The sequence below is a fragment of the Garra rufa genome, chromosome 23, assembly GCF_049309525.1.
Source record: "Garra rufa chromosome 23, GarRuf1.0, whole genome shotgun sequence".
Lineage (NCBI taxonomy): Eukaryota > Metazoa > Chordata > Actinopteri > Cypriniformes > Cyprinidae > Garra > Garra rufa.
Genome location: NC_133383.1, coordinates 25819232 through 25845782, shown reverse-complemented (window position 1 = coordinate 25845782; position 26551 = coordinate 25819232). Strand labels below are relative to the sequence as shown.

General features: G+C 37.9%; 1 protein-coding gene across 2 annotated transcripts in view; it reads left to right on the top strand.

The window, feature by feature from the left end:
* The window catches only part of lrrtm4l1 (leucine rich repeat transmembrane neuronal 4 like 1), a 65849-nt gene extending 57854 nt beyond the window's left edge, over positions 1 to 7995 (top strand). For both annotated transcript variants that reach the window (XR_012341729.1, XM_073829556.1), the window contains exon 3: positions 6989 to 7995. Coding sequence is in view for 1 of the 2 variants with exons in the window: in XM_073829556.1 (XP_073685657.1) it covers positions 6989 to 7054 (66 nt within the window). In the remaining variant the exon portion in view is untranslated. The remainder of the gene's footprint in view (positions 1 to 6988) is intronic.
* Positions 7996 to 26551: the final 18556 nt, after the last annotated feature.

Here is a 26551-nt window from a genome sequence, read left to right as displayed (position 1 = left end):
GATAGATATAGATATAGATGCATTTTGCTATCTGACATTACCAGGTGTTTGCAAATCCACTCGCTAACTAACAAATATGTCAGAACATGCTCATGAATATTTAATGAGTAACTGGACTCTCAGAAGGTTACCCAGCAACATCTGCATGACCCAATTAATATTCACGCAGTATTCTTTAATTTTGCATTGGGGCGTACATACTGGATGCCGTTTGTAATGAAGCAGAATGCACAGTTGAGACATAATTTGCATGTAAGGTCAGATGAATTATGGAGTTTTGATGACATTATAGCAATCCATGAATTTTACAGATGCGGCTAAATAATTTTCCAATTTTTAAAAGAGACCTATTATACCTCTTTTTACAAGATATAATTTAAGTCTCAGGTTTCCCCAGAATGTGTCTGTAAAGTTTCAGCTCAAAATACCCCACAGATCCTTTATTATATCATTTTTTAAATTTTGCATGACTCTTTAAATGCAAATGAGCTGCTGCTCCCTGCCCCCTTTTTTCTAGAATAGAGCTGTGCCTTTACCAGTGGTGGACAGTAGTTGTACTTCGTTACTGTACTTAAGTAAATTTTTCAAGTATCTGTACTTTACTGGAGTAGTTTTATTTTGAGCAACTTTTACTTTTACTTCACTACATTCCAAAGCATAAGATTGTACTTTTTACTTCACTACATTCATAAAACATGTCGTTACTCCCTATAATATATCACGTGTTCCGAGACGCAGAAGCAGCGTCTGATTAATGAACAAACTGATTCTTTTCAATGAACCTGTTAAATCGGTTCGCAAATTACAACAAACGATTCATTCACGAATTGGACTGATCCAATTGCAGCTGTTCTCGAGTCGTCAACTCACTGATTCAAATGAGCCGTTTAGAGCGAGTCTCCAGTCAACTAAATTTACAAATAAGAACCGGGAGATCTTGTGAGCGCGCGCGACTGATGCTGCCAAAAGTAAGTTACAATGTTGAATTTTAGGATTAATTATTGTAACTGTCAGTTGTTTGCGAACTAAATCTGCTGTAAAGGGTGATATATTTAAGCCCGCTGAAATGATTGAATGCAGACACATCAACATCGTTGTCTCAATGTTTTAGGTCAAAAAACGAGACATTAAAATAACACAGATTAAATAAAATAATAACTCATGCACGTTCATATTCCTCGCTGCTGTACCCTTAACAGTTTTATTAAAATGCTACGCATTTAGCCCTATGTGACGCCTGTTTCTATATAGTTTATTAACGGTATACTTTTTTATATTGTTTGGATCAACTAGTAGACAGATATAAATGTTTATTCATAACCATACTGAAAATAAGTAAATATTGTTAGCTGATGCTAACTGTCTAGCTAACAAGCGTGCTGGTGCTAAGTTGAGGTAATTTTCAGATATGAAGTCCAAATATGTATAATCAACCACCTAGACAGATTACATCTGAGGGAAAAAGAAAAGATGTGATGTTCAGAACATGGTAACTACAGTTAAAGTGGGAAGTGATGCCCTCTGGGGGCATTTGGCCAGGGGTGTTTTTACACCACAGACAATGTTTGAGAAAAAAAAAAATATTATGAAAACATAATTACATTTTCCTTAAAATGTTCTTCCTAACTTCAGGCCTTATTCTTATATCATTTATAACTGTGACGTTCTGCAAAACAAGCTTTAAAACACTTTTTTTCTTACTGGTGAAAAGGAGATGGTCAAATCAGTTTTCTCTCAGGTACATCACAATGTAAGCTTCACAGTGAACATTACTACATCACTCTCATCAACATAGTCCATATCAACAACAAAAATATATCTTGACTCCATATAGGCTAGTGGTTGTTTTGGGAAAATCCAAGGCTTTTTGAACAGTAGGATTTAAAAAAAATATATGCTAATATAAAATTAAATTAAGTTGCCTATATAGAACTGCAAAATAGTTCAGTACTTTTTTACCTAAGTACACAAAAAAAATGAAGTACTTTTGTACTTTCACTCGAGTAAAATTGCAAAAGGAGTGCTTTTATTTTTACTGGAGTAATATTGTATTATACATATCTGTACTTTTACTCAAGTACTTGATTTGTGTACTTCGTCCACCACTGGCCTTTACAGCTCATATCTCAGACACTGCTAAAAAAAAAACCATCTGTTCGGTGTTGATTATCATGTTTATCGTGCTGAAATCGTGCATTTTCAACCCATATGATTTTAAACTTCTAATATACGGCTTTCTGAGTGCACACATACGAAGCACGTTCACAGAAAGTGGCTCACAGGGCATGGCATGTGAGTACTAAACTAAGTTCTCTTTTATGTCGTATTGCGCTTAAACTGTCAAATACACACAAGCTTATGTTAAAAACACAGGAGTTTGACAGTCGTTATGTCTGTGACGGTCAGTGTTGGGTGTAACGCGTTACAAAGTAACGCGTTACTGTAATAATATTACTTTTTTCAGTAACTAGTAGTGTAAGGCATTACTCGTCTGAAAAAAGTAATATTATTACAGTTTTCCCAAGCTAGTTACTTGCGTTACATTTGCCAGTAGCACCATCATCACACACAATGCACACGACAACACAGAGAACAGAAGGGAAGGGGAGGGGGGCGTGAATGGAACAGTGATTGGTCTGGGTTTGGCACGAGGTATCATTAAATTACCATCACCGATTGGTCGACACCCGGCAGCCAGCAGCAGAGCGGCACTTGCAAATAGAGACCTGCAAACCCGCGGGACCCAACGCAACAGAGTGCGGCGCAGGACAAAACTTGATGGGCAAGTGCGTGTGCTGGTGCGGGCGGGTAGAGACTCGTGTGTGTGTGTGCAGGATGCGGGAAATTAAAATGATTCGCGGGACTCCCGCAATATAGAAATATCTAAACATAAAATATCTTAAAAACAAAAAAATGTTATTCATCTATTGCACAAAAGCAGCAAGAACAACATAGCCTATATGATTAGTAAGCGCAAGAATAGGAGTTTCGATTTAAAATCGAATGTTTTAAAATGTAGCCATCTGCTGATTTATGGAACGCATCGCCAATCAATGGTGTTCAAGATAGAATTCACTCACTGCTCAAAAGTTTTGAACAGTGCTGAATATTGCGTGCTTACGAATCACAACACACAAAGTGTAGACATTTATGAAAAATTAATTGTGCATAATATCCATTGTGTTATAAGAGCTTTATGAGATCGTGTATGCACTGAGATGTCAGCTTTGCATTCTGCCGTGGATGCACGCAGCAGGTCATGTTTGCTTTTTTGTTAAGAATAACAGTGGTTTGTGTAAGAAAAAAAGTAACTAGTAATATAACTAGTAATATAACTAGTTACTTTCTCCAGGGAGTAATAAAGTAAAGTAAGGGATTACTATTTTTGAAAGTAATATGTAATATGTAATAAATTACATTTTTGAGTAACTAACCCCAACACTGGTGACGGTAAACAGCTGGGAAAGAAATTGCATGTTTGTATTGGATCTGTGTGGTAGCAGCATAATATACAGCAAATAAATCAATAAATCCACTGCTCTTGTCTCTGAGGCTGAGACTCTAAATAGTGTTCTGTGCAGCCAACGACAGAACAGTAAGCATGCTTTGTTTGAACTCTTGTCGTGGCGTTAGAACTGGTACACCGTTGTCAAAATGGCGGCACTGTGGGTGGAATTGTGCAGATCAAAAGAGGTTATTATTATTTTAAGATCCCCTTTGTACTGTAATTCACACGGGGAGCGAAATCTGACACACTTGTTTTTTCACCAGCTTGCAGAAAAATTCTTACCTGGGTTGTCCTTATTAACATTTTATAGGTTGGTAGAGGCACCGGTGACCCTATTATAGCACCTAAACGCGGAATGTCTGTAGAGCCCTGCACAGGCTGTTGTATCTCAGTGAAGGAACTCTCAGAAAACACTCACAGCCTCACTAGAAGTTCATTTCAATTGTACGTCTGGGGTACAGCTTGTGTCAGCCAGTTTGACTATGAGGAAATCAAAGCTCATCCTCAGGCAGCTCAAACGTAGGCTCGCAATAGTGGTAAAAAACTGCCATTTTTAGTTTTCTGAGGTTTTAAACACAAAACATGTCTTTATAGCTAAAAAAGCTTTCGCAAATTGCTCTGTTTCTGAAAGGGTCCTCCTGGAGAATTTACTATTTTACACCCTTGTGCATTATTTGCCAAAATAAGTAACTTATATCCCGTTTCTCTAATCAGAAAGCATTTATTTGATCCTTGTTTTTGTGTGTATGACTTTTTTATGTGTCCCTGGACCACAAAAGCAGTCTTGGGTAGCACATGTGGCATTTGTAGCAAAAGCCAACAATACATTACATGGGTCAAAATGATCGATTTTTCTTTTATGCCAAAAATCCTTAGGATATTAAGCAAAGATCATGTTCCATGAAGATATTTTGTCAATTTCCTACCATAAATATATCAAAAGTTAATTTTTGATTAGTAATATGCATTGCTAAGAACTTCTCAGGATTTACATTTTTTTGGCCCCCTTTTTAAATGGTTGTTTCTCAAACAAATATTGTCCTATCCTAACAAACCGTAGATCAATGGAAAGCTTATTTATATGATGTATAAACTCAATTTCAAAAAATGTACCCTCATGACTGGTTTTGTGGACCAGGGTCAAATATTTAGCCGAATGTTCAAGCTGCAAAAGTGTATGGGGACCACTGGAATAAGCTGCATGAACTTTGCAGTTATCATTATGTGTGTTATATGTATAGACAAATTGAAAAAGATTTCATCCATTTGAAGATTCTTATTCTCAGAAAAGGCTGCATCCTTTTTAGCCTCATTTTATCAAGTAATTACTTCAATCTTTGTATGAAAAGATGTCTCGAAGTTGATTCATTGGACAGTACAGTTGCTACTTCCATGGTTTCTGAAAGAACCTTAGTTGAACTTGGGGATAATTGAGATAATGATGATTGTGCTCAATGCATATTGCTAATTAGTATTCGTGACGGTTTGTTTAATTCATTTAAGACAAAGTGCTCATGACAGCAAGGTCACTTGAGCTGAGTAAATTCAGTCGTCTCAACTCTAATTAACATCTTAACAAAGATGGCACACGATGTGCTGCCATATTTCGATTTCTGACTTTCTTTACTGATAGCTGCCAAATCATCCACTGCTGCTTCACAAACATTTTTTAATTTTGTTTTAATTGATCATGCATGAGTGGGTTTTTTTATAAACTAAAACTGCATGCGGCTGAATTGATGTGTCTGTATTATTATCCTGACACTTTCGTATAATCAGATTGATATTTTGATTAACGTTTTGGTCTGTGGGTCAATGACAAGTAAGATACAGAAAAGGAAAAAATCCAATTTAGCGCTGAGATCTTACAAATGTGCTCTTTGTGTCATATTGGATTCATGTGGGGCTCAGAAACTTATGTTTACATCTGTTAATTTTACATTAACTACAGTGCCTTGCAAAACTATTCATACTTTTTTCACATTTTGTTTTGTTGCAGCGTTATGTTAAACTGCTTTAAAATAGTTTTTCCCCACATCAATTTACACTCCATACACCATAATAATGACAAAGCAAAAACCAGATTTGCAAATTTTACAAATTTATTACAAATAAAACACTGAAATACGTACATTGCATAAGTATTCATACCCTTAACACAGTACATAGTTGAAGCACCTTTACAGCCTCAAGTCTTTTTGGGTCTGATGTGACAAGCTTTGCACATCTGCATTTGGCAATTATCTGCCATTCTTTGCCTCACCTTTTCACCTCTCCAGCTCTGTCAGCTTGGATGGGGGCTGGCAGACATTTTCTAGAGTCCTAGTTGTTCCAATCATGTTCCATTATGGATAATGGAGGCTACATGCTTCTATGAGCCTTTAATGCAGCAGATTTTTTTCTGAACTCTTCTCTAGATCATTGCTTTAACGCAAGTCTGTCACTGAGCTCTACAGGCAGTTATCTTGACCTCAGGACTTGGTTTTTGCTCTGATATGCATTTTCAGCTGTTAGACCTTTTCTGAGAGGTGTGTGCCTTTCTAAATCATACTCATTCAAATGAATTTGCCACAGTTTAACTCCACTCAAAGTGTAGTAACATCTGGAAGCAATATGAATGCTCCTGAGCTAAATTTCGAGTGTCCGGGATCTTTTCAGTTTTTTATTTTTAATAAATTTGCACAAATGTTAAAAACTTATTTTTTGCTTTGCCATTATGGAGTAGGGAGTGTAGATTAATGTGGGAAAAGGGTAATTTAAAGTAGTTTATCATAAGGCAGCAACATGACAAAATGTGAAAAAAATGAAGGGGTATGAATAATTTCACAAGGCACTGTACATAGAAAAGTGAAATTATTATTTATTAAATTAAACTATTAAATGATTCATTTTATTTCAATGAATTTATGTGTATGTGTGACCCTGGACCACAAAACCAGTCATAAGTAGCTAAAAATACTGTACAATTTGTGTCAAATTATCAATTTTTCTTTCATGCAAAAAATCATTAGGATATTAAATACAGATCATAAATTCCCTACCATAAATATATCGAAACTTGACTTTTGATTAGTAACATGCATTGCTAAGAACTTCATTAAGACAACTTCAAAGGCGATTTTCTCAATATTTTGATTTTTTTTCGCATCCTCAGATTTCAGAGTTTCAAATAGTTGTATCTCGGCCAAATATTGTCCTATCCTAAATTAATACAGCTTTTCGATATTCTGTTTTTGTTCTTTATTCTCAGAAAACCCTGACATTTTAGACTTTCTGCTCCCAGAAAATATTAAAATGAATTTTAATCCAGGAATTAAAACATTTTAATCATACACCAGAAAAGGTGTATAGTTGTTATTTGTGTGGATTGCATTTATGAAATAGCTCTACCTAATGTCATTGACCCCTGTATCAGTACTCAGCAGAACCACATATTTTTGTACAACAGTAATCATCTTACGTCTTGTTTGTTCCCTGCAGAATGAATACACATGTCCCAGACCGTTACCTGGAGCTTGGATTGGAGACATACCCACCATACACTGAAAGGACTGTTTTGTTCCCCAAAATAAGGATTTGTGCCTACCTGCATTTCATCAGTTGCATCAAGCTTTGTTCTCATGATACCACTCATGCTTTCAGTGCTTTAATGGATTGTGGTGGATATTCTTCAGTCAGACACTGCAAACGGAAATCTGAGAGACAGCGGGACCAGATGCCTCAGATGCATATTTTACTAAAACAAATTTGGATGCCTCACTCTGTTCTTTTAATGCGCCTGGATACATTTGTCAGGTTTATTTGGAAAGAACATACCAATGAAAGTTATCCAGCCTTTGACGAATCACTCAGCGTCGTTTGACGTTTGCGTGGACCTATACAGAAACTTTGTTAATATACCTTCAGAATTTCAAACAGGACTCGTCCTTTCCTTTGTTATTTAATGTAAATCCTTGGAAAATTTGTGTATCAGAAACTAAATAAAACAGCTGATTAATCTTTGCTGCCTAATACTGGATTTGTTATGCTTTGAGTTTCTGCAAACTTCTCTGTACAGTTTTATTTGAGGAGATTCTCAAGTTTACATGCCCTTCATAACAGTAATAAACTTTATACTGTTATTCTGAGTACTTTAAATATGACATGTGATCTCACTGACTATGCCAACACTGTCTCAATGTGTGATATGTTTGCGTTTACATGTGTAGTCTAGGAGATTTTATAGGAGAGTGTGTAAGGAAATGTCAAGATCTGAATATAGAAACAGTCCTAGTTTAAATGCAAAGTGTCATTTGTTTCCAATGTTGAAATAATCTCATGCCATTAGTGGCACAGAAACGATTCACATGTACGTTTGTTGGTGAAAGATGTGTGTGAGTGTATTAGGTATTGAATTTTTCAGGTTTCACCTGCCCCTCAATCTTTAAATATTGCAACTTGAAAGTGTAATTTATTTATATGCTCCTCGATTTTAATTTAATAATTAAATTTTGTAACAAACTGTATGAATTGAACGCCACAGAGTTCTGTTTTATAATGAGAATGTTGTCAAAATCAATGGTGAGAAATGTACATTTGTCAAATGGAAATTAGTATTGATCAACTTGTTCATTTTTATGCATTTATTATTAATACTTTATTTAACAATATGGATTTTCTTGCAAAAGCAAAATGGGAAGAAAAAAAACGAGAAGAACTGAGTAGGCTCGACATTACTGTTTTTTTCACTTTTCATTCGTACATGAGAATTAGAATTAAACAACTGTAATTAGGTCAAGAGACTCAGATCTTATTGCAAAAGCATACCTGTGAAAAAGTTTTCACAAGATGCGAAATACGTACCGCCATGTACGTTTCGTGACATATTCGATGTGAAATGTCCACCGAGTGGTGCTAAAAAAAGTGTTTGTTTTTTTCCTCGGAACAGATGAACGTACATATGGTACTTTTTATGTGATGTTGGTTTTGTATGTGTCACCGCAGTTCTGACTTGAAATGTCCGCTGAATAGCGCTATAACTCATTTTCTGTGACGTTTTTAAATAATACACCATCTGCACCTAAACCTACCCGATAGTATGAAAAAAAATAATCTGACGTAAAAACACAATTGCGAGCATGCCGTTTTAGCTTGTTTTTGGATCTCTCATGTTTAGCTCTTTCATCGTGAGTCACGTTTTTTCACAATCCTTGGGATTCGTACCCAAGGATTCCCAACGTAGGCTCTTTGGAAATACGTGCCGCTATATACATTTCTGCAAAGCTGTAAAAACATACCTATATGTACGAATCACTGCAGTTTTTAGTTGAAATGAACACTAAACTTGGACAAATTGTACTCCATTTCATGCAAGTTAACACGTCAGGACAGTTGGACATTGCGGTGTTTCAGAGGTAAAAAATGATATAAATACTGTTCAGTTTCTTGCACAGACCGACTGTTTCGTGTGTTAAGACCTCAGTGTATCGTCACGAGCCAGAGGGTTTAATTTAGTTTTGTCTGTGTATGTTTTTTTGACTCTCAAAGCCGTGGATCCCATTCACTGCCATTATATGACTGACAGACTGCAACGGTTTGAGTTAAAATCTTTGTTTGTGTTCTACTGAAGAAACAAAGTCACCTACATATTGGATGCCTTGGGGGTAAGCAGATAAACAGTTTCCTGGCTAAGGGAAGGAGGTTCTTACCCAAGATTTGACTTTAATGTGGTGCAGTTGTCCTGTCTCCTTAGCAGAATAACACCCCCAAAGCATAGTGTTTCCACCTCCATGTTTGACGGTGGGGATGGTGTTCTTGGGGTCATAGGCAGCATTCCTCCTCCTCCAAACACGGCGAGTTGAGTTGATGCCAGAGAGCTTGATTTTGGTCTCATCTGACCACAACACTTTCACCCAGTTCTCTTCTGAATCATTCAGATGTTTATTGGGCTTTTTACATATGCTTTCTTGAGCAGGGGGACCTTGCGGGTGCTGCAGGATTTCAGTCCTTCACGGTGTAGAGTGTTACCAATTGTTTTCTTGGTGACTATGGTCCCAGCTGCCTTGAGATCATTGACAAGATCCTCCCGTGTAGTTCTGGGCTGGTTCCTCACTGTTCTCATGATCATTGAAACTCCACGAGGTGAGTTCTTGCATGGAGCCCCAGGCCGAGGGAGATTGACGGTTATTTTGTGATTCTTTCATTTGCGAATAATCACACCAACTGTTGTCACCTTCTCACCAAGCTGCTTGGCGATGGTCTTGTAGCCCATTCCAGCCTTGTGTAGGTCTACAATCTTGTTCCTGACATCCTTGGACAGCTCTTTGGTCTTGGCCATAGTGGAGAGTTTGAAATCTGATTGATTCTGTGGACAGGTGTCTTTTAGACAGGTAACAAGCTAAGATTAGGAGCACTCCCTTATTTTTTAAAGATTTTTAGATGTAATTTATTCCTGTGATGGCAAAGCTGAATTTTTGTGTTTTTGCGTTTATTTTTTTACAGCGTATTTGGCTGAGTCTGACTCTCAAACTTCGCTATTACATTTGTTGGACTAAATGGGCTGTCCACACTAACCCTGATTTGCAGCGACAAAATCACTGTAAGTCATTTATTTTCAATACGAGCTGGCAATTTCTGGCAACACGGGTGACAATGTAGGTATTTTTTCCCATTTGTGATTAGTTTTTGAAATCTACAGCCAGTTCCACACTCCCAGCAGCGAGCGCAGCAACCTTCAACGATGAAAATCTGTCATTGTAAACAAGTTAGTAAAAGAAAGTTCAAGCTACTTGGCTGCATCCGCACGCTCAAGGAAATGTCTTTCCATATATCTCCTCTTTGAGATGCTGTCAGATCAATATTGGCCTCATAACCCTGAAGGAGAGCCTCTCCGGTTTGTGCCAACCCTGGCCTCTTCAAACAAACAAAGCTCTGGATGTTCAAATCTCATCCCGGCATGTCATAATTAGCACTAAATATGCCGTTTCTCAAGAGGGGGCTAACACGTAGAGTTCGCCCCGCGTCGAGTCCTGCAGGAACACGTCAAGCTGTCTGATATGCGGTCCAGATGGCAAATCAGCCCCGGTGTTTTCCTACAGTGTTGTACCTCCCCCCTTCTCTCTCTTGGCTGCCGAAGCGACAGCTAAACAGACACAGCACTGTGTTCGACTGAACTCTCCCCATGAATTATTCATCAGCCCCCATCCCTTCTTGTTCGGAAAGGAGTCTTGACATTTCGCCAAGTCAACGGCCTCCTACTGGAAGAGTGCTGTGTTCAGAGGACCCGACTGCATCCAGATATTGGCTGTTGTGTGCTCCATTAACCTCAATCATGATGCCCCATGAGTGCATAGGCACAGAAGACCAAAAAAATCTGTTTTGTGAAATAGCCTGTGTGAGTTGAAGTAAAAGGCGTGTTAAATGTCAAACTAAAACTTGGAGTAATACTTTGTTTGATTTGTGCACTGATTTGACTTCAGTTTATACTGAACACCCCAGTCTATATCTTAAAAGATAAATGATTTTTTGCTACTGTATTGCTTGAGCATTTTCTTGGAGAGCGCAGACTACAAACAACTACCTTGGTATCAATAAGCAGCAAATTAGAAGTTTATTGAGGGAAAACTCTTTGTTGAAGTGATTATTCACCCTCAAGCCATCCTAGGTGTATATGACTTTCTTTTTTCAGCAATTACAGCAATTATCTGAGTTATATTAAAATTGGTCCTGGCTCTTCCAAGCTTTACAATGGCAGTGAATGGGCGTTGAGATTTTGAAGCTCAATAAAGTGCATCCAATTCATCATCAAAAAAAGTTTTGAAGCCATGTGGAGTACTTTTTATGATGGATGGATGCACTTTATTTTGCTTTAAACTCTCAACAGCCATTCACTGCCATTTTAAAGCTTGGAAGAGCCAGGACATTTTTAATATAGTTCAGTTCTGATTGTATTCGTCTGAAAGAAGGAAGTCATATACATATACACCAAGGATGGCTTGAGGGTGAGTAAATCATGCAGTAGTTTTCATTGTTGGGTGAACTATCTCTTTAATAGTAAAAATGTGTTTCCTAATCTAAAGTGATACCCAAGTTTTTGTATTCCACTGCTTTTCCATGTCTTTTTTTGTTAGAATTCTGAGTTTTTATCTTAGAATTTGGACTCTTTTTTTTTCTTGCAATTTTCTCATAATTCCTCAAATAAATGCAAAAAAGGTCACGATTCTGAAAAGAAAAGTCTACACGTCGGCGCCGATAGCCTTGTAAGCAGCATGCCGACATATTGCAACCCGAGTTTGAATCCCGTCCCCCTCTCTCTTTTCACTTTTTTCACACATTTTTTGTTACAATTCTGAGTTTACATCTTAGAATTTGGACTCCTGAATTTGGACTTATATCTTAGAATTTGGCAATTTTCTCAGAATTCCAGGAAATAAACTCAGAACTGGGGGACGCAAAAAAGGTCACGATTCGGAAAAGAAAAGTCTACACATTGGTGCCAATAGCCTTGTAATCAGCATGCCGACATACTGTATAGCGGTGTTGCGCTATGGGCGTCCCCCTCTCTCTTTTCACTTCTTTTCACTCTTTTCAACTCTATACCATCCTATAACAATATAAGCAAAAATGCCCAAATTGTTTAAAAAAATGCTCATTTTAACATTGGTTTTCTATGTAAACTTGTGGACCTGTCCATTGTGCATATCTTTTACAGCATCTTGCATGTGGCAGTAATTCTAAAAAATAAATAATTTTAAAAAATGCGTATGTTTACACAAAACATATGTTTTGTGTAAATGGCCCTGCTAAGATGTATAGTAGCTGGGTCGCTGCCAGACAAAATTTTTGAGAAGCAATGTTTTGTACAAATTTATGTTAAAGGGGTCATCTGGTGCCACATGCACTTTTACAAGCTGTTTGAACTGAAATGTATGTTAGGAGTGTGTGTACACAACCACCCTAGAATGAAAAAGATCCACCCAGTAGTTTTCTTTTAATTTAGTAAAATAATTTGCCCCTTCTCATATCGAGCCGTTCTCAGATGCCTGTCGTTGTGCCATCACACCGACAGAGGCCACTCCCACAACAGATGATAGACAGTAGTGTTTTAGCATAGACCCGCCCCGAGTGAGAAGTAAACTGTCAGCCATTGTTTCGACGCTGGAGCAGAATGTCGCCTAAGCGAGTGTGGAGTACAGTTGATGGGTGTAACAGCAAACACAGCAGTCGTCATTTACTACCGACATCTGAGCCGCTGAGGACACAGTGGCTGACTTTTATTTTTGAAGGGAATGTGCCGCCGATCTACCTAAATAGGTTTATGTTTACGCGAATCATTTCTCACCATTATATGAGAAACTGCTGCTGAAAAATGGATCTGTATCAACTATTCGTATTCCTGCCTCATCTTCACCAGAAGAAGTGTGTCATTTCTTTTTCTATGAATCTTTGCTAATCGCCTTTTCTAATAATGTGCTAAAGTTAGCGCGTTTCACGATGAATTAAAGTGTAACTTACCAACACAGTCTCACTCCCCAAGTCGTCACATATTGACGTTTGGTCAGGACCCCTTGGCGTCACATTTTGACGCTTAAGGTACCCCTTTAGCGTAGTTTTTTGACGTGAAGGGTCCTCGACTGTTTTCAGTTGTTTGTCTTACTGGTTTGCATGAATTTGTAAAAATGTAAACAATTTTATATAAATTTATACTTTGACTGGAGCATATAAACCCACCCCTACCCTAAACCTACCCACTTCTGAACAATATAAAGCATAGGCAAATATAAGTACAGTCACATGTATTTATTGCAAAAACTGACCATAAACAAGCAGTAAAAAAGCATTACAAACAAGTCGTGTTGCATTCCAAGTCTTCTGAAGCCATACGATATCTTTATGCGAAGAAGAAAGTAAAACATAAAGTTTTAATCGCTAAAAATTATCCCACTTTGTTAACGTGCTCACATTCTTATTCAAAAAAATACGCCAGAGCATTAACATGACGTAATCGGTCACGAGACACACAAGAGCCAATAGAATTTCACATCCAATGCTGACGTAATGCTTCTGCTGTCTGGCGGCATTTTTTGAATTCGCGCACGGACTGCGGCAAAACAGGATGAGCTTTACAGTGGACGGAGACGGCGATCGCGTCTGTTCCTCTCACAAATCAATCGTTTTGCCTCGGAAGACTTGGAATATTCATATTTTTTTTTAATAAATTGTGACTGTAGTTGTATCTGCCTGTTATATCTGTGTTTTATTGCCAAATGGTTAGGTTTAGGGACGGGGTTGGGTTACGTGCTCGTAAATGTGTAAATAGTGTAATATAAATAAAACTGTTGTGACTGTTTGCATTGAAAAATCACACCCCAATACATATGCAATAATGCAATATTATTACCCAATATATCATTTAATCATGACGATAAAATTCACATTGCCTTTCGCGTCAGCTTATTGAAGCCAAGGGTTTCTTATTTAAAGCAGTGGAGGACCCTGCACATCCAAAAGTGACGCTGAAGGGGTACCCTGTGCGTCAAAATGTGACGCCAAAGGGTCCTGACCAAACGTCAATACGTGACGACTTGGGAGTGAGACAGTGTTGAATTTACACTCTCAGAGAACATGGTTATGTCGTCTTCTCTATGTAAATCCGTCTCAATATAATTCATAATCGCATGTTTATAATCAACATTGCATTAAGGTGATTGAGTTACATACTGTGTGCGTTGTCGTAAAACTACATTAAGCTTAGCTTTGTAACGCTAGGGCCCGGTTTCACAGACAGGGCTTAGGCTAAGCCAGGATTAGGCCATAGTTCAATTAGGACAATTAAGTAATTTTTATAAACATGCTTGCAAAAAAACATTACTGGTGTGCATCTTAAGATAAAACAAAGGCACTGATATATTTTAAGATCAAACAGTGCAATTTTATTTCAGTTGAAACAACTCAGACTTACATTTTAGTCTAGAACTAGGCTTAAGCCTTGTCTGTGAAACTGGGGGAATATGGTTTAAAATGGTGTCTGTTAATTATGAAGTCATGTACAATTATTTTAAATCGTTTTGGATCAGTTATAACTGCATTAAGAATGGTAACTTTAACGCAATGCCTGCAAAATAGTGTTTACAGCCCGCAATTGCATACGAGTAAAGACCATAACACTAGCATTTATGTATTTCAGTATTACAACGGGGTAAGTTATGTTAATCGATCACTTATTTGCTCTTGTTCAGTCAGCTATACCTCAGTAAACACATCGCGTTCGTATCTCTCTCAGTACGCTATCCTGCCAGTACATACAAAGATATATCAAAGTGACATTTAGTTTACTAACCATTCAGAAAAGCCTTGTTTAAGCCTTAATTGACGAACTTCTTCACGTGTGTCATCTTGTTCCGGGTCCAACTCCGGTTCAAAATGATATGGTTACACATATGTGTTTTCAAAGCCTCTCGCGATCATTATTTCCCCAAATAATACCCTCAACTGTTGTCTAGGCAACATCTCATGTGCGTTGTAATGACACGCCCCACAGAACTGAGGGGCGGGGTGAGCAGAGGTTCATATCATTTAAAGGGCCATGTACTGATATCGCTTGCTGAGAACAGAGCCATTTTTTACCAGGTAAAATGAGTGTTTTTTTACACTACCATTGAGAATTTTTAATCAAAGTGTATTACAAACTTTTCATTAGGACCCTAAAGCATCATGTTAACTTGTGGAAAATGGGCATCAGATGACTCCTTTAAAATTTTGTTAAAGATTTTATTAGCAATTATACAACAGTTGGTTCCAGTCCTAGGATTTCATTGCATTATACAGTCTAGCAGCACTGGGACATTTCACTGTTTGTATCTCTCTGCTTGATTGTGTTTGCTCCAGACTCTTGTTTTCCAGGTTACATTGATGTGGCAGTAGGTGATGGCATATGCAGTAGCTGTTATTATAAGTGAGTCATTTAATCATTTATTCAACCGATTTGTTCAAAATTCTCATTCATTCATTGAAAAAAGAGGTGTCTATCTTTACATGTAAGTCATTGAATCATTTACTCAACTGATTCATTAAAAGCACTGATTCTTTCAGGAACACCACTACTGTGTTGCTCGGCTGCTTTGACTGCATTTGCGTCTTTTACCAGCGACGTAAAACTGACAACAAGCAACAAGTCTCTAAAATGTAAGTTGCTGAATTTTTACTGGACTGCCTTTAACTTCTGTTGTATTTTTGTCTATACAATGGAAGGCAAAAACTGTTTGTGTAAGTGATATATTTATGTATTTTTTTTTTATTTCAGGCTTCAGGTACATTTTAGTTAATGCTTACAAAGGAACAAAATTCACTGTATTATAAAAATGCATCTTTCATTCCATATGTACAGGAATAGACAAGCATGTCACGGTTAAAAAAAATTCTCCTTATTATGGATAGATGAGATTTCAGAGTGTCATTTGAAAAGTGTTATTGCATCAGAGATGACTGACAGATGATCTCAGATTGATGTGGGTGTCAAGTGACAGTACTGCTGGGAAAGATTAGGCCTCAGGGGAAAGAAAGAAAACTGCCCCATGCATTCTTGATGGTTGCACACTCTCTTGGGAGCAAGAGGTTGGTAAAACCTATGCAACATCTAGCCAGAAGTCATCTTTCCAGAACACATCTCATAACTAATTAAAAGGTGCGATGATCTAGACTGCCCAGTTCACCCACACAGTACAAGATATGGTATAGAAAAGACCAATAACCTAATTAATATGAAAACCAATAGTCTGTTTTATCCACAAGCCAGCAGATAAGGTTGCAGAAGTTAAACAAATAGTTCCGGCAAAGTAAATTTACTAATCCTCAGGTCATCTAAGATGTAAATGAGTTTGTTTTTGCCTGCTTGTAAACAATGTTTGATCTGTGCATATTTCTCTCCTTGATTCAGAAGAGACAACTTTTTTACTGGAAAAAAAAAACAGTATTTTGGATAGAGGACACGTATTTTACCCTGAAGAAACAAATTGAAGTTTTTTCTTTTTTTTTTTTTTTGAAAAAAAGTCTTTGATGGATTTGTTTCTTACAAACATTCAGCTTTTCATTGCACAAGACAGTTTTGATGAAAAACAAACTCATCTATGTCTTGGATGGCCTAAGGGTGAGTAGATTGTGAGAAAATCCTTTAACGCAGGAAAAAAGATGAGATCTCTTTAATATCACAAAAGGATAATATGTTTAAACCCAAAAAATAAAAGTTCTGTGATCAATTACTCACCCTCATGTTGTTTCATCCTACAATGACTTTCTTCCTTCAGTGGAACAATAAGGAGGTTGTTCAGTTATTTACTTAACTAAACAACATCATAATACTAAAAAGAGCTCAGAGACTTTATTAATTCTAAACTATTTAAATGTCATTTATTTGAGCATACATTTAATTATTGATTTAACAATTATTTAAAAGCATGGGCTAATGGCTATTCCCTCCAGCCACAATGCTACCAACATAACAATATGAAGTTCAGTACTTAGTGATAATAGATTTTAATGAGCTTAACTAAAACAAATTGCCTCAACTGTTTATTAGTCTCTTGTTGCCACACAGAACTAGCTTGTGAAGTTTTTAACTGGATCAAAAAGAGACTAAGGGCCAAATTTACAAAACAGAGTAAATTAGGGTGACAGCACAATCCCATAAAAGCGCAGTTGGAAAGTTCTGTTGGTGATCAACAGACAATTCATAAATTAAAGAACATAGACACAGCCAGCACATTTCCATAATGACCATGTCAAGTGTAAAACGGTTTTGGGGCATTGAGTTATGGTGCAAATACTAGTGAATTTATTACCACAAACCTTACTAAATCATGTTGCTTAATTTAAATACTCTCCAATAAATTTTGATCTGAAATGGAAACACCTTCAAATGCTATATACAACAATGTCACACTTTTTCATTGCTAATTTTTCACTATTTACCTTTAGTAAATCCTGATGGTAGTTTTATTACACCAAAAGAGGATTTTAACCTGTTGTCTTTCTTCAGCTAAATACAATTTTAATTGTGCATGAATAACGTAATATTCAATTTATGTCATCAATTCGTAGTGGTGAATAAAGAGGTATCATATCAATCATAAGTGCAGTATGGAGTACCACAAGGCTCAGTACTAGGTACATTGCTTTTAAATTTTTTTTCAATTGCAAGCATGCCTTTTTAGCTTGTTTTTCGATCTCGCATCTTTCAGCTCTTTCATCGTGAATCATGTTTTTTTTTTTACAGGATTCATACCTAAGGATTCCAAGAAGTTCAATTCCGTGCCGGCTGAGCTACCGAGCAAACTTGTTAGATCCGGAAAGCAAAACGTGGAGCTGTAATCATAACTGTGTACAAAAACGATTACAAGTGCTCACTGTTTTACCGCCTCTAGTGTTCATTTCAGTTTGAAACTGCAGTGATATGTACTTATTGGTGCGTATTTCGCATCTTGCGAAAAAGACCCCACAGCAGTGATGGGGACTCAAGTTTGAGACTCGGACTCGAATGCGACTTAAGTCGCATACACAGTGACTTCAGACTCGACTTGAGACTCGTCCTCGAAAGACTTCAGACTCGACTCGGACTCGAGCTGCGGGACTCATGAACAATGTTTATTTTTAGGAAACAACTGATGAGCTCGCTGTTATTCCCCTCCCTCCGTTACCTATAACCTGCCCATGTAACACGTGACGTACTACGTATCTGCTGCGTGCGGGCGCTGCAACACATTTTTTTTTTATTTTAGGGCGGCCGCCACACATGAGAGGACAACGAACAAACATGTCGACTGCCAGGGATGTACTGGCCATCGGGAGTACCGGGGCATTCCCAGTGGGCCGATCGCCGAAGCGAGAGAGACGACGCTATTTTAAATTACAGGCATTCGAAACGGCAAAAAGCAAACGACCTAAAAGTGTATTTTTTATAAAGTGCCATTTTGCGCGCTTGTGAATCATCTCATAAGTGTAGACGCCATGTAAATACAAGATTCATTTTGTAGTTTAGAGAGATTTATTAATTATAACGGAATTTTGTGAGATCTCTATGAACTAAGATTAGTGACGCTGTAATGACAATAAAGGGAGCGAGCTTTGCATTTTCCAGGCTATAAGCCATTCAGAATTTGTATTAAACTATCGTTTTTTGGACACATACATGCTGCCATGTTTTGGGAATGACATCTGCATATTTATGCTGCGTTCATTCTCGAAATAGAGGTGAAGCAATGGACGGGACAAAAATATATTTTCCCTTTCTCCCAAAACAACTCACGTTTCAGCTATTAAAATAGTTAAGTTTTGTATGTAATGACAAAGTGATTATATGTAGTTAATTTTTTTATTTAGTAATTTAGAAAAATGTTTGGAGCTTATTTTGTTCGTTGAATATAAGTTTTTTTTTTGTTTTTTTTTTAAGGAACAGTGCAAAGCGGAAGACTGATCATAGTCTGTTTGATCAGTTTGCCTTCTCAAATCATCACGACCTGCCTAAAATAAAATCTATAGATATAAAACAGTTCAAGTTTAGAACAATGTTAGTTTATGTTAAATGTTAAATGTGCGCTATTAGACGCATATGTTTGTGCGGAGAGTGGAAGCTACAGTAAAGCCGCTTTGCAGGACATCAGGCGCCAGTGCAATCACTTGCATTTTTTTCAGTGGAAGCAATTTAAGGTTATCCTTAATTTTTGCTCACAAAGAGAAGAGTAATACATCAAAAAAAAGCGTTACAGGGTTTTTATAAAATAAAGAAAACAAAAATGACGCACTTGCTTCCGTCTCCTTCTTGAACAGGAGTGCTTAACAAAAATAAAGGGAAATGCATGCCTCACAGACATGATAATCATATCTATGGGAAGCTTTAAATTATTACTTAACGACTCAGAATACACTAGTTTATTAATAAATAATTCAGATTTGTCCTTACCCTTTCCCTGACACATTCATTGTTATTTATATTTGCCAGTGCTTTGTGGCAAGTTTCAGCCTATTGTGTGCGCTTGAACGCGAATCTCTTCCAGCTGTGCTTAAGGACACTAAATGCCATCCGAGCCGGTCTTGAATGTGAAAGCGAAAGTAAAGCTTTGTGTTGTTTCCACCAGCACAGCATTTTTTTTCTTCGCCATAATTGAAGAATGTCTAAAATATAAAAATAAGGAGAAGCCTGAAACAGGCCCGATGCCGGCCAGGTCTGAACTATGACGTGAAAATGATATATAGCTATGCAGTGTTGGATGGGTCGCTGTACGTGATGCAACACTTATTATAACCAGAGACTTAATATAATAAAGAGACTTGAGACTTGACTTGGACTCTAGCTCAGAGACTTGAGACTTGACTTGGACTCTAGCTCAAAGACTTGAGACTTGACTTGGACTCTAGCTCAGAGACTTGAGACTTGACTTGGACTCTAGCTCAAAGACTTGAGACTTGACTTGGACTCTAGCTCAGAGACTTGAGACTTGACTTGGACTCTAGCTCAAAGACTTGAGACTTGACTTGGACTCTAGCTCAGAGACTTGAGACTTGACTTGGACTCTAGCTCTGAGACTTGACTTGGACTCTAGCTCAAAGACTTGAGACTTGACTTGGACTCTAGCTCAGAGACTTGAGACTTGACTTGGACTCTAGCTCAGAGACTTGAGACTTGACTTGGACTCTAGCTCAGAGACTTGAGACTTGACTTGGACTCTAGCTCAAAGACTTGAGACTTGACTTGGACTCTAGCTCAGAGACTTGAGACTTGACTTGGACTCTAGCTCAAAGACTTGAGACTTGACTTGGACTCTAGCTCAGAGACTTGAGACTTGACTTGGACTCTAGCTCAAAGACTTGAGACTTGACTTGGACTCTAGCTCAGAGACTTGAGACTTGACTTGGACTCTAGCTCTGAGACTTGACTTGGACTCTAGCTCAAAGACTTGAGACTTGACTTGGACTCTAGCTCAGAGACTTGAGACTTGACTTGGACTCTAGCTCAGAGACTTGAGACTTGACTTGGACTCTAGCTCAGAGACTTGAGACTTGACTTGGACTCTAGCTCAGAGACTTGAGACTTGACTTGGACTCTAGCTCAAAGACTTGAGACTTGACTTGGACTCTAGCTCAGAGACTTGAGACTTGACTTGGACTCTAGCTCAAAGACTTGAGACTTGACTTGGACTCTAGCTCAGAGACTTGAGACTTGACTTGGACTCTAGCTCAGAGACTTGAGACTTGACTTGGACTCTAGCTCAAAGACTTGAGACTTGACTTGGACTCTAGCTCAGAGACTTGAGACTTGACTTGGACTCTAGCTCAGAGACTTGAGACTTGACTTGGACTCTAGCTCAGAGACTTGAGACTTGACTTGGACTCTAGCTCAAAGACTTGAGACTTGACTTGGACTCTAGCTCAGAGACTTGAGACTCGACTTGGACTCTAGCTCAGAGACTTGAGACTTGACTTGGACTCTAGCTCAGAGACTTGAGACTCGACTTGGACTCTAGCTCAGAGACTTGTGAGCATCTCTGCCCCACAGTTACGTTTTCGCCAAGAGATCAGGTAGACTATGCTCAGCTCTATATTTCTTTGCGGCCTGACAAAACATTCGCAAAACTAGACATAACATCCAATTTATGTCATCAATTCGTAGCAGTGAATAAAAAGAGCATCATACGTGCAGTACACGTGCAGGACAGTTGCTTTTCATGCTTTACATGCTACACTTGAGAGATATCATCAGGAAACAAGGTGTTAGCATTCACTGTTATGCTGATAAAACTCAACTCTTTATTTCTTCAAGGCCTTCACAAAACACACCAATTCATAAAACTAACGGCATGCATAGTTGATATAAAAAACTGGATGACTAATTTCCTACTGCTAAATTCTGAAAAAAAAGCCCCACTGTCAATTTCTTCGTCATCAGTTAGGAATCTGTGTGTGCTATTTGATAGTAATCTTTCTCTTGAAATCGTTCCTTTGACAGTAGTTTTATGCAACCAAAAGAGGATGTGCACTGGCACAAGCTGTTAATAAATCTGGCCTTAGACCTATTGGTATCTTTTGTTTTTTGTTTTTTACCTGTTGTCTAACTTCATCTGAATGAAATTTTAATTGTGCATAAATAGCATAACATCAAATTTATGTCATCAGTTTGTAGCAGTGAATAAAGAAGTATCATATCAATCACAAGTGTGGAGTACCACAAGGCTCAGTAGTAGGACCGTTGCTTTTCATGCTTTACATGCTACCCTTGGGAGATATCATCAGGAAACATGGTGTTAGCTTTCACTGTTATGCTCAACCTGATCTTATGATGAAAACGTACCTGTGGGAACTTTTTCGCAAGATAAGAAATACCGCCATGTATGTTTCGTGACATAATCAATGTAAAATATCCACTGAATGGCACTAAAAGAGTGTTGTTGTTTTTTTCCTGAACAGATGATCGTATACATATGGTACGTTTTATGTGATGTTGGTTTTGTACATGTCACTGCAGTTCTGACTTTAGATGTCCAATAAAGTAGCACAATAATTCTAATGCTCTGTGACGTTTTAAAATAACTTTCCATCTGCACTACACCTAAACCTACCCGATAGTACGAACAAAAGTAAATGTAACGTAAAAACCCAAACGCAAGCATGCCGTTATTCAGTGGCTTGTTTTTCGATCTGTCATCTTTTAGCTCTTTCATCGTGAGTCATGTTTTTCGTGTGATGTGTGCCCAAGGATTCCACATCCTAAGTCCAATTCCGTGCCGGTTGAGCTACCGAGCAAGCTTGTACATCCGGAAAGCAAAACATATTCAGCTGTAATCATAACTGTGTACGAAACCGATTACAAGTGCTCGCTGTTTTACTACCTAGTGTTAATTTCTCTTGGAAACTGCAGTGATATGTAATTATTGGTACGTATTTCGTGTCTTGCAAAAAAAGGTCCCACAGGTAACTTTTCGTCATGAGATCAGGTAGGCTATGCTGATGATTTCTTCGCAGCCTGACAAAACATTCCAATTTGCAAAACTAAACATAACATCCAATTTATATTATCAGTTTGTAGCAGTGAATAAAGAGGTATATCAATCACAAATGCAGTATGGAGCACCATAAGGCTCAGTACTAGGACCATAGCTTTTTCACACTCCTTTGGAGATATTATCAGAAAACATGGTGTTAGTGTCACTGTTATGCTGATGATACTTAGCTCTATATTTCTTCACAGACTGACAAAACATACCAATTCGCAAAACTAACAGAATGAATAGCTGATATAAAAAACTGGATGACCAGTAATTTCCTACTACTAAATTCTGAATAAACATAATTTTAATCAGACCAAAAACCTACGCATGTAATAACGTAGAGCACTGTCTAGCACTTGATGGCTGCTCTGTCAATTCTTCATCATCAGTTAGAAAATCTGAAGTGCTATTTGATAGTTATCTTTTTATTGAAATCTTCCATTTGACAGCAGTTTTATGCCGCCAGATAAGGTTTTGCACTGGTGAAAGCTGTTAATAAATCTGGCCTTAGACCTGTTGTCTCTCTTCAGCAGAATAACATTTTAATTGTGCATGAAACATCAAATTGAACTTTGTTCAGCAATTTGAGGTGCAGAAGCAAGTTATAACTCAAAATGCATAGCAATCATTTTTTTTTTATTTGAGATGAACATGGGGGATAAAAATGTCTTTAAAAAACATTTCATCTTTCTGACCCCAAACTTTTAAACAGTATTGTATAGAAATCAGATGTCCTTCAAATGAACTTGCTGCATCAGGCCTTTATACTCTAAACAGACTTGTTATATATACCCAGGCTATTTAGCTTTGTCCAGTCTAGTTTTCTTTTGCCTCAGTCTTGCCAAGATAGTTTTTTTGACAGCTTTGTGTCCCCACTTTAAGGATTCCTGCTGCAAGACCAGCAGGTTTTAGCCGCTGCTGCTTTTTTCCTGCAGTGGAAAGCATGGAGCGTTTCCAGATCAGCCATCGGCTCCTTGTCAGTGGAAGAGGGTTTGCAAGGTTAGTCAAGAAAGAAATACGCATATAGGCTGTCTTTTGAGAACCAGATTTGTGAGCTGTCTTTTCTATGGGTCTTTTGCATTACAATGAAATATGAAGTTATTTAAAGAGTACTGAGTGCTTTGAACTTTGTAAAAAAGCTTGGACGTTATGGAATGTAAGAATAGGCCTTTATGCAATATTCACTACTATTTATTTATTTTATTTTTTTGATGGAACATTAATTTACAGATTGAATATACGTATTTAAAAAAAATATATGACATTGCATGGAATCTAAAATGCAGGGAATACAACCAGAACTTCATACATCACAGTAGGTGACTGTTTTTTTTTTTTTTTTTTTTTTTACATGTCAGAAAGTGTCCCCCAGCCATCGTAAGTCTGTCATTATGAATATTACAAATTGCTGTGTAGTGCAACACGTCATCTCCCAAAAGAAGAGACCAAATGACCCTAAGATTCTCCTCAGGGGCTGCCTTCAGTCTTGGCAAGGAATCACCTACTCTGAAGTTGGTGCATTGCTTTGAATTAGACATCTTCAAACCACAAACCGACACAGGCGATCTGCCAAAGCCTGGGACAAGTTGTTATATTATGCAATATTTAGGCGGTGGATCCTTTGAGACGCACGCAGCTGCTTGTGGGACGTCCAAAATAATAGCCTATCCACACGGCGGAGTGGCTCTAAATGAAGACTTGTGGCTATCCGGCCGGACGTGGAGGTAATCTAGCAAATGGAATGGAAAATCAGATTCACAATCACAAGAGACTCATCTTTCCCGTGGCTTCTGGCCAGAGCGAGCGGAGGAAGTGCCGGCTATGTCATCTCGCCACCACTGGAGCCCATAAATTGGACGCTTACAAAAACATGTCGGTCAGGCCAGGGATTGATCTCGATGGGGTGGGCGTGCAAGCAGGGAAAATGAAGAGTTGATCCCCCGCGAGGCGGCGATAACGAAGACAAATAATGCTCGGTTAGTGGCCGCCGGAGGAGTTAGATCGCTCCTTGGAGAGCATCTGAGCTTGAGCTTTTTCTATCATCTGTGTAATCAAGCACTAGCGATTAAATCACTTTCACAGGGACGTTCGTGCCGTATGAATGGCTCATCCATCTCTCACACTCCTCGAGATGTGTCTGCCATGCATGTGTGGGCGGCCACACGTGTGTCCGTGAGTGTTTGATCTGCTGTACTGAACGGATGAGTTTATTTCAAAGTTTCAGTGGTGAGATTTGCTCAAAGTTTATTCCAGATCGGGCTTTGTCTATATTTAAACCCTTCGCTTTCCTTTCTTTCCATCCGTCTGTGTGCAACAAGAGCAATTACACACATTTAAAGAGGCCTTGACAAACTTGTCGCGTGTCTAGCCCGCTTTATTCTACCAAAGCACTGAAACCAATTGACATTCCCATGGGGTTGACGGAGAGAGCACTTACTGTGCATCACAATAACTTTTATAGCTCACGGTGTGTTTGCTTCAGTTCTGTGCTTTGAAGTTTCGTATTCCCTTCACATAAGGACATCGTAATTATAGGGCAGGGCACCCAAAGCAGCTTAGAAGATCAAATATGGAAATTTCACAATTCAACTTTCGTTTTAAGATAATACGACAGATTATAATGCTGTTCCGGTTTAAGTTGATTTGAAAAGATTCGTGCTTAAAGTCAGCAGTTTTAGTTAACACTAACTTGCTGCACATCTTAAACACTTCTTTTCTTTGAACTATCTGGCTCTATAAAGCAGAACAGTCAGGTTCTGGAAGTGAAAATCCCATTAAGTTATTTTCTCCACAGGGGAATAGATTTTGAAAGATAACTTCTAAATCGTCAAAGACCTACTGTGAGCTACAAGGTTGTTAATCAATGGTAAATGTTTTTGTTAAAGCCACGATCAGCCCAAATTTTTTTACTTTTTGGTAAATGTACATTTTTGTCAGCACCAATAAGAGACTGCACTGAAGATCCAGGACTTCAAAAAAACTGCATCTAAAAAAAACGATAATGTCAATATATAACATTTAGTCCATGCATGTGCTGAAGTTTGAGTAGCTGATACGATAAAGTCAACTGAGATCTCACAAAAGCTATAGAGAAGCTACTGTATAGAGAACAAATAATTGTATTACTTTAGAAAGTAAAGTACTTTAGGCTATATGAAGATTTTCCAAACAGTCAAAGTTCCTAAAGACACAGCTGGCAGCCTTATCCCTTAGCTCAAAATGTGTTGTACCAGAAAACCTTTGAGGCTGTTGAAGAAAAAGCACAAAATCATAAAATGTTTGATCAGAACAACTGAGGAAAAACCTGTAATGTACAGCCAAAGACTTTTAAGATGACCTGATGAAAGGTGGAAAAACATTTAAATGCAGAGCATAAGATATGAACACAAGACACGCATGGCTTTCATGTTGGGGCATTTTGCCAAATGCCACTCTTGACCAAGAAAAACATAAAACGCTGACTTGAATATGCTAAAATTCATTTGGATAAACCTGTGGAGTTCTGGAAGAATGTTTTATGGAGTGATGTGACCAAACGGGAACTTTTTTGACCTATGGATCAGTGGTATGTCTGGTGCAAAAAAGGCAAAACTTATAAGCAGATGAACACAATCTTCATTGTCAAACTTGGAGGTGGGCCAATACTGTATGGTGTCATTTTACTGTACCAGGAAGTGGAAATCATGACCGTATGACGGACATCGTGGATTCTTTGAAGTATCAGGCCATTTTGGCAAGAATTGTGATGCCTTTGGTGCAAAGACTGAAGCTAATGATCAATGGACTTTCCTACAGGACAATCATCCCAAAGTATACGTCCAAAATCTACTTCTGTTTGGTTCAAGGATCAGTCATAGAATGTTCTTGAGTGGGCTGTTTAGTCTACATATTTAATTCTCATTGAAAATATTTGGTTGAATTTGAAGAAAGCAGTGGCAATGTAAAAATCAAAGATAATCAATGATTTGAATGCTTTTTTTAGGCGAGAAATGGGCCTAGATTGCAGTAGAGAGGTGACAGAAGCTTCTAA